Source organism: Carlito syrichta, unplaced genomic scaffold (assembly GCF_000164805.1).
Source record: "Carlito syrichta isolate Samal-C Ts95f unplaced genomic scaffold, Tarsius_syrichta-2.0.1 Scaffold301568, whole genome shotgun sequence".
Classification (NCBI taxonomy): domain Eukaryota; kingdom Metazoa; phylum Chordata; class Mammalia; order Primates; family Tarsiidae; genus Carlito; species Carlito syrichta.
In genome coordinates, this window is record NW_007245664.1 from 377,942 (window position 1) to 387,805 (window position 9,864).

The 9,864-nt window shown below is 39.8% G+C and overlaps 1 protein-coding gene across 1 annotated transcript in view; it reads left to right on the forward strand.

The window, feature by feature from the left end:
* The window catches only part of LOC103257154 (exocyst complex component 4), a 235,348-nt gene that overhangs the window by 20,415 nt on the left and 205,069 nt on the right, over nucleotides 1-9,864 (forward strand). Inside the window, exon 2 of the mRNA XM_008054880.2 lies at nucleotides 2,865-3,054. Within this exon, the coding sequence (XP_008053071.1) occupies nucleotides 2,865-3,054 (190 nt within the window). The remainder of the gene's footprint in view (nucleotides 1-2,864; nucleotides 3,055-9,864) is intronic.

Sequence of the window (9,864 nt, forward strand, 5' to 3'; positions counted from 1 at the left end):
ATAACAATTAACAGCTAACAACAACTGACATTTGTTGAGTGCCAGTGACATACCAGGCCTAGTTTGATCTCATTTAACTCTCAGTAATATCCCTGTAAGGAAGGTATCTTATTCATTTCATAGATGAGCAAAATGAGATGCTGTTACCAAGGTCAATGGGTAGTAAGTATGGTGGAGGCAGGAATCCAACCCAGGGAGTGGGAATCTGCCTGTCAAGACCATACTCTATAGAGGTTAGGGGCATAATCTGAAAACAGACCAACCTGAGTTTTAAACCCCTGTGCTATCTCTTATCCTAATTGTGTGAGATGGGGCAAATTAATTTAACCTCTTCAAATCTCAGCTGCTTTTTCTGTAAAAAGGTGGGTAGGGTAACAGTAAGACCCACTCCAAAAGCTGTTACAAGGATTAAACATACATTTTAGGAAGTGTGCAACACAACTGGCGCCTGACAACTAGTAAGCCTTTCTCAATACTAGAGGCTATTAATATTTTTATTATCCTTCTTGCCTTTTCTCTAGTTAAGAAAAAAACTTTAATAGTTTTGTACTCTGGTTCTATAATGTAAATATTTTTGACTAGAGACAAAATGCTATTCATCCCAGTTTACATCAAGAAGATAAATTTCAAATGTGGGGCAAACCTGGCCCAGGGTATTTCTTATATAAATATTGTATTGAAAAAGGAAAATAAGAGGAAGAGCCCCCTATAGGGCTAATTTACTCTCTAATCTTCATTTTAGTAACCTCTTTTAATCTCCTAAATAGCTTCTAATGATCCAGTAATGAGTTGACATTGACAGTTGATGCCAGAGAAGACTTCCTTTCTGGCCTGACATTTTCCTTAATGGTAATTCTAGCTAGTTAGGGTAAACAATGTGGCAGTTTTGGCATGCTTCCTTCCACAAATGGTAGTGGAGAGGAAATCACAAAAAACCTTATAAAGATGCAAACTGATCCAGTGTGGCTTTGACAATTCTGTGACTGTTGCAACCAGGGGAAATAATAGAGTTAAATATCCAGGAACACTTATCTTTGGGACAGTTGACAAATTGAAGGCATTTTCTGATTGTGCCTTACTTTAAATTAATAGCCTGGAAGGTTTCAGATTTAAAGAGCAAAGTTGTGTATCATAGAAGCAACAGGAAGACGTGAGACATGCCAAGTAGGCCTGTACCCAAATATTGCAGTTCTCCTAAATTCTCCACTCTGATGGACCTTAAGAGCCAAACACTTGTGTGGCATTCTCCACCTGAAAGAAACCCTGGTAGTAGTCTGGTTTAGGATCACCAGCTTCCAGATGAGCAAACAGGATTTGGCAAGGCAAAGGCATTAATTTCAGTTCATGTATCCCAGGAATGTTACTTTCCTGAGTGTCCCACACGGTCTCTAGTGGCTTTTGTCTTCTCCTTTATTGCCTTCATTCCTTCATTTTTGTCTCCCTCTTCTCCTCAACTGTCATGCTGTACCTGGTCTCTTGGCATCTCTAACACATTTACAAACTTCTTTTTGGAGGTTAGATTGAAGTCAAAGACTGGCCTCCTAAATTTGCCTATAAATTGAAAAAAAATTTTTACATATTGTATGGTTCATGAATTAAGATCCAGTTTGGAGAAGGCTGTCGTACAGTGTTTTGCTTGCAGATCTCTAGAAGTGAAGATGTGATGAATTTGCTGACAGACCATCTCTGAAAGTGCTCTAATGATGGACTTATAATTGATTGAATCCATCATGGAAAGCCCAAAATATCCCCTCCCTAAATTAAAAAAGATAAATGAAATAAACTAGGCTAACTGTATAAGCTGACAAATCCAAGGAATTTAATGAAACTCTAAATTACCACAGCCGGCAGATAAGGAAAAGGTTTCTTTGTTACTGATTATAAAACTAAATTAAAAAAAAATTATCCAAGAAATATAATAGAGGAAACAAAGATCTGTGGTGCATGTATCAAACTAAGTTATTAAAAGATTTTTAATAAGTATATCCATCTCATTCCCTGGTTATTGTTGATTCATATCAATCTTGTCAGCACTGTTTAAAGGCTAGTAAATGCAGGAACTGTCTTGTTTTAGAATTAATAAGACCTTCTTTTCAGGCTGCTGGGGCTCTGTACCAAATTCAGGTCATTCCCATAAGCTCTTGGGTAGGCAGCTCTAGTGTAGGGGTAATCTTATCAGTTAGCATGCTTTGGCTACATATAAAAGAAGACCAGCCAAAAGTGACATATACAACGTTTGTTTCTTATCTCCCCTAACAAGAAATCCTGAGGTGAGCTAGGTGCAGGGCTGGGTGCTTTCATGGCCCTATGACAACATAGTGGTTGTTTGGGGTTCTACTGGCTTTTTATTCCGTGGTTGGAAGGTGACTGAAGTGTTGGAGTGTCTCAGCTTTGTGTAATAGTATCCCGGGTTGGGAAAAGGAAACTTTTCTTATTCTTTTGCACTAAAACTATTCCTAGAACTTCTTTATATCTTATTGTTCAGACTTGTCCCTGGTAAGGGGAATGGAATTATTAGAAATTACTACAGTTTACTCAAATCAAGAGCTGCCCAGCCTCTCCAAAAGTTCATTCCTGCCTGCTGACTGAAGTCACTTTTAATGCCAACCAAGCAAGTGGAGGGAAGGGCTCTTTGAATAGGTAACCAACAGATCCACTTAGATGGGCTGTTGGAATTTGCTGTGAAGGTGGTTTTGTGCATTGTTGTTGTTGTTGTTGTTAGTAACTCTTTTCGCGTCCTAAAAAGATTCTCTTCTGGAAGACATCAGAAACTTGTTTTGTGCTGAATGTGCTCGTTTTGATGATGTCCCCTTTCCTTTGCTTTAAAATTTGACTCAACTTGATGTATTCTCTACCTTCACTAGGACACTGTCTACCAGTGATGATGTGGAAGATAGAGAAAATGAGAAGGGTCGCCTTGAAGAAGCCTATGAGAAATGTGACCGTGACCTGGATGAATTGATAGTGCAGCACTACACAGAATTGACGACAGCCATTCGCACCTACCAGAGCATTACAGAGCGTATCACCAACTCCCGAAATAAAATAAAGCAGGTGTGCCTCTTCCTCCTGGGCTGGTGACTGCAGCACCTTTGGCTAAACACCATGTTGTGACTGGGAGAGGAGCCATACAGTGGCTGATGGTCCCTAACGAGTGCTTCACGATGAGCTTTCAGGAGTTTCCCGGTATCTGGAGCATGGGCGGGAGGTGTCACAGAGGGCACCCTGGACTGGCATCATCCCTCCCCGTGTCTTACTCTTGGCTCTGCCATGATTTCTCCCTGCAGTGGGAAATGACACAGAGAGAATAGCCTCAACTGGAGGGAGCCTAGAAGGAGTCCACACCACAGAGGAGAGGATAGTGTGGAATTGATGCTGATTGTGGTTCCTCTGCACACATTGTGTATTCTTGGTATTTTTTGAGAGGTGAAGAAAATCTAACCTACAGATTTTTTTTAAGTGTAATGAATTGTTTGTGCAAACCAAAATCCTTGAATATCGTGCTTTAGTTGTGGTGAGCATGTCTTTTTATTTTGTAATTTTTGTTTCATGTTTTGGAGCTATTTCTTTCTGTCTTTTTCTGCTCTCTCTCTTCCTTCACTTTTTTCCCTTCTCCCTCTCTTCTTCCTCCCCCCTTTTTCCCTTTCTCTCTCCCCCTATTCCTCCTTTCTCTCTCCCTTCCTTCCTTTTATGGTAGGTCCTTGGAAAAAACTCTAGGTTCCTGGGTGCTGTGCCTTAGTACCTGAAGGATGAAGTGTGTGTGTGTGTGTGTGTGTGTGTGTGTGTGTGCGTGTGTGCGTGCACGTGCGCGCGCGCATGTAAGAGGTGTTTTTATATTTGGCTAAGGGATGAACTGATCCAATAATGGCTGTGTACTGTCACATTATAATTATGCAGAGCTCAGCCATGTATTTTGAGATCACACCTTTGATACCTCTTAGGATTCCTCTTTAATAAATATCAATCATTGCTACCACTTATTGAACACTGATTCTTTGCAAGTTATGATTATGTCTACTTGTCTCAACAAATTTAGGATTTCAGCTCTGATCACCCTGACTCTAAAGCCTTTGCTGCTGATTTTCAGGCACATTTTAAGAACAACCCCCTTACCTCCCAACTTTTAAAAAATGTGATATTTTGCAGGACCTCAACATAATACAGGAGAGGTGACACTCTCCTCTTACTTGACTTTGAGGCGAGAGGTTGAGAGCATTGTGCTTTGTGATTCCCGCCTCAGTGTGACTATGGACTGTATAGGCCATGGTTCCAAATCCATGACCCTGTCCCGTAGGTTGGCCTGCACATGCGTGGCAGTGGTTGTGCTCATGGCCTCCTCATATGCTGTATTTCCTATACATTAGATCTCATGTGATATGTAAGCAGATATGTGAGTGATGCTTCTGAGAATGCAGGTGATGCCCAAGTCTCCACCTCTAGTCCAGACTCAGGAAGCTCTTTACCTATTTTGGAGCCACGTGCTGATCTCTCACATTTTAAAATTGACTGGGTATATTTGAAAGGAATACTGTGATTCTTAGCCTCCACAAGTGCTGAGTTCATCCTGTAGATTTATCTGTGAGACTAGGTAAAGCTATAGATCATTTACTCTGAATTTAAAGGAAACTGTGGTCCATTTTGACCCATCATACTAAGCTCCAGAGGGGTTGGAAAATGGATGGTAGTGCAGTTGGCGTGGCTTTGCTTCGGGCAGTCACAGCAAGGGTGAAAGACCTTGGGCATTTGTGTTTTCTGATTAGTTGGATTGACTGAAAAGACTTTGTCTTAATCTCAGGGGAGGCACCGCTGTGGTCTCTGCTTTGTTCCTTATCACTCTGAGTGGAAGCATCTTTGCTGCAAACAAAGAAGGCTCCCTTGGTATAGAGAGACAAAGTCTGTCTTGATTGCATCACATTTGTTCTAGTAGCCGCATTTCTTGCCATCCTCATTCAGCATGCTTGAGCTCTGAGTAAAACAACAAAAGGAAAACTTTATTATTTCAGATGGTTGTCAAGAAAGTAAATGCCACATTGTTCTATGTTATGGATTAGCTTCCATATTGGAAAGAGAAATAAGGGACTAAAGCTCTTTTTAATAAAATTTCTAATAATTGATTAATGGGAGAGGAAAAGTATTGGGGAAATGAAAGTAGATTTGACTTTGTTTCATAATATGAGAATTTTGTACCATGAAAGTTCATTTCTTATCACCAAAGAAGCACTGATGTTTTCTCACTAATCTTCTCCTGTCACTTTTGGTTTTTAATTGCACTTTGGATTATACACAAAATACAGGTTTTTTGTTTTGTTTTGTTTTTTGAATGGGAGTCTCATTCTGTCACCCAGGCTGGAGTACAGTGGCATGCTCACTACCACCGCAGCCTCAACCTGCTGGGCTCGGGTGATTCTTCTGCCTCAACCTTCAAGTAGATGGAACCACAGGTGTCTGCCAACCACTAATTTTTTAGCTGGATTAATCAACCTGACTAATTTTTAAAAAAAAATTTAATTGTAGAGATGAGGTTGCCAGGCTGGTCTTGAATCCCTGGGCTCGGGCAGTCAGCTCACCTTGCCCTCCCAACGTGCTGGGATTTCAGGCATGAGCCACTGCACCCAGCTGGTATATATTTCTTTAAGTGAAATTATGAATGATTCAGTAATCATTGGGCTATATTATTTTAGAGCTGATCAAGATGTGAGAATGTGTAGATCTGAGTTGAACTTTTCTTTCTGTTCTCTGCCAAAAACTTATGAGGGTTCCTGTAACAGTACGTGTCAAGTGTCAGCGACATTTCTGGTTTTGTTTTAGGGCTAGGGCTGCACAGGTCAGAAACACCAGTCCCTGTCTTTGTGGAACTTACATGCAAATGTGAGGACAGGAAAGCTAACAAGCAGACACTATTAAACAGTGTTTCTGCAGTCTCCACATGTTGAGGGTCTGTCCTTGTGGACTTCACATTCAAATCAGGGGAGATGACTATGAATGAATAATAGGAGGTGGTGTAACAGCTGGTAAGAAGTGCTATGTAAAAACAAGCAAAACCTCCAAAAGCAAACAAAGAAGGGGGGACTAGGATTTTTATCTGGGTTAATCAGGGAAGTCTTCATTGAGCCAATAACTGAGAAGGTGAGGGATAGTGTCAGGAAAAACACTCCAGAAAGAAGGGAAACATGTGCAGAGATTCTGAGGCAGGGGCATGACTGGAAGTTTGTGAAGTAGTAAGGAGGCCAGTGAGGCCAGGCGTGGGAGGATTGGGAGAGTAGCAGGAGAGACAAGACAGCAGGGGGCAGGGGTGTGCCAGTGGGGGAGGGACCAGGGTACTGGAGCTTGGGGACTCTGGGGATAATCTGATTTCAACTCCAAGTATGATGGGGCACCATTGTAAGGTTTTGAGCACAGGAATGTGACTGATTTTTTTTTTCTTTTTTTTGAGTTAGAGTTTCACTCTGTCCCCAGGCTGGACTGCAGTGGCACTCTCATGGTCACCCCAGCCTTGACCTGCTGGGGTCCGGCAATCCTTCCACCTCAGCCTTCCAAGTAGCTGGAACTACAGGTGTGCGCTATAACGCCCGGCTAATTTTTTATTTATTGTGGAGACGAGGTCTTGCCAAGCTGCCCGGGCTGGTCTTGAACCTGTGGGCTCATCTCGGCCTCCCAAAGTGCTGGGATTACAGGCTGAGCCACCGAGCCCGGCCTGTGACTGATATTTTAAAAGACTCACTCTAGCTGCTATGCTGGGAATAGATTTTAGTGGGACCCACGACAGATGAGATGCTCATATTGATGCTGCCACCTTTTATAGCTGGACACCACAGAACTGTTTACGCTTACCAGTTTTTAAACTTTTCATGTATTGATTTACGTTACATTTGTAGAATCTATGTCCTTGAGGATATGTATCAACTGATGGATGTGACTCTCTTCACAGATGGTGTAAACTTTTTACATTGGTGTAGTCCATTTGTGACTTCTTTTAGATTAAAAAAAAAAAAGCCATGTATGATTGATCAGGTCAAGTAATGTGGACAGTAAGCATAATACTTCGGCAAATCTGTTACTTTTGAATACATTGTAAAATTGACTGGAATGAGATGTTATTGCATTAGAAAACCTCAGAATCCATAGGTTCTCCCAATTTATGTCTCTCGAGCTAATCACCATCTTATTATAGTAGCAAAATAGTTGGATATGAATTGATACTGGTTGGCGATGTGGCCCATATAGGTGATAATTGTTGATATTTTGAGTTTGAGTGTTTCTCTGTGGTTACCAGGTAGATGAGATAACCTTGGATTTCTATCACGGGAACAGGGTGGGTTGGAGGGAGATACTGGACAGTTAATACTTCTTCCCAATTTTTACTTCCCTCTAGGTACTACATTGAACTCTGAAACTAATTTTTCTTGTCTTTAATTGGAAATAACTATATGTGATTATTCAGGTGAAGTTATTAGGACTTAATCATTGAGTAATGAAACATTTATTATTTAACATGTACCAGAGATACTTTTTTTGGCTTTTAAATGAAAGTATACCTTGAAATGTAGAATTAGAATGAAGAATAGCCTTAATTAATATAAAAAATGTCCTAATAGAATAACATGGTTTTGGTAGGAAATTATTTACAGCTCAAATATAAGATGGAAAATTCTCACTGCGCTTATAATAGAAAAAGGCCTTTGTGTTTCTAGAAATGGTTATGCTGAACAGTGGGCAATAATGAGATGTCATAATATAAAGTCTGGGCAGTAGTCTGGAGTGCATGAATGAAGTCATAAGAACTATGAGGTAATTTTCCATGAAGTTCAACAGTATCTGAACTTGTATACAGTGCTTGTACTTATATATAGTATCTCCAAGAAAGGTATTGAAAAGGCTTAAGTGAGCTTAGCAGAATTTCAGACCTTAGAATGGCAGCTAAAAAAACGAAAGGAAAAAACAACATGGGAAATAAAAGTTCAAGGGTAATTTTAAAATGGAACTGTTAGTTCTAAAAGACTTTTTAAACAGAACAGTAAGTTGTGTTTCTGAAGTTCCTTGTTTCTGGGCACTTTCTATAATACTCCATGGAAGATATTGGCTTGATCACTGTGGCAGGAGAAAACTTACGAAAGTGCTTATGTGTAGATTTACTTTCAACTAAAAAAAAAAAAAAAAAAAAGATATCAGTATTTTGTACTTTTAAAACTAAGACTGCTGTGTACTGTTATATATTAATTTTTATTTACTACCCTTTGCTCACAGGGAGCTTTTCAGAGTGTTTTTACTCTTGGCTTCAGGGAGCTGTGTGCACATTTTTTGTGTTTTATTAAAGATAATATGCACACTCAGAGGCATTTCCCACCTTTTCATCTTCTTCTTGATCCAAATTCAGTACTTTTTGACTTACTGATGTAGAAGTGACGTACTTATTCCTCCCTGGGCCTGTGTTCACCAGCCCCTTGCTACTTGGATCTCTGCTCATCCTTTCATAAGTGTAAAGCATGTTCTTCAAAAGCCCCCGTGAGTTTTCCCACTCTTTATCTTTCCCAAGGCAGGGTTGGAAAAATCTCTGCTTCCCTGCTGTCTGTATCTTGTAGTTCTAGCCTCTTGGATGAGAAGATTGCTTGAGCCCAGGAGTTCAAGACCAACCTGGGCAATATAGTGAGACCGCATCTCTACAAAAAAACCAAAAGATAAGCTGGGCATGGTGATGCACACCTATAGGTCCACCTACCCAGGAGACTGAGGTGGAAGAATCCTCTGAGCCCAGGAAGTCGTGCCATTGCACTCCAGCTTGGGTGACAGAATGAGAGTTTGACTCAAAAAAAAAAAAAGACCCCGTTTTCCCTTTTTCTAATAGTTTCTAATTAGAGTGACTGCAGTTCTTATATACTAAAACTGAAATTCTTGTAATTGCTGGGCAGATGATTAGGAGCAACTGTGAAGTTAATACAGTTCTGAGGAAGCAAAGGAAACTTGTCTGTGTACTTGATGTCATGGTTTGAACAAGTTGACTTTTCATGTATTTGTTTAAGGAAGAAACAGAGTAACTTGACTTTTTAGTTTTAATGATCATTATACGTTAAGTAGAATAAAGTGAAGGTACTGTCATCGTATTTATGAAAGTAGAACAGAGATTTGCCAAATAAATGTTTTGGTATAATTTGGTACCGTTTTTACTTTTAAATGTTATTATTCATTGGTGGACATAGACCTGTTTCTCTCCATTAAAAAAAAAACTCATCTTTATATCTTTTAATTTTTTAAAATCAACAAATAAAAATTGTATATATTTTTGGTATACCACATAATGCTTTGAATTATATGTACATTATGGAATGGTTAAATCAAGCTAATTAGCCAGTATCAACTCATGTCCAACTGTTTTGCTACTATAATAAGATGTTGATTAACGCGAGAGATGTACATTGGGAGAACCTATGGATTCTGAGGTTTTCTAATGCAATAACATCTCATTCCGGCCTATTTTACAATGTATTCAAAAGTAATAAAATTGTCCAATATTATGCTTAGTGTCCACATTACTTGACCTGATCAATCATACATGGCTTTTTTTTTTAATTACCTCATAGACTTACCAGTTTTTTTGTGGTGAGAACACTTAAAAGCTACTCTCTTAGCAATTTTCAAGCATATGGTATGTTGTAGTTAACTGTAGTTACCATGTTGTACAATATTGTATCCTTTGTCAGGTATCTTGCCAATTCCACTCCCCTAACTCCTGGCCCCTGGTAACCATTCTACTTTCTGCTTTTAAGAGTTCGACTTTTTTGAGGTGAGTGGATTGCCTGAGCTCGCAGGTTCGAGACCCGCCTGGGCAGGCGAGACCTCATCTCTACATTAAATCAAAAATTAGCTGGG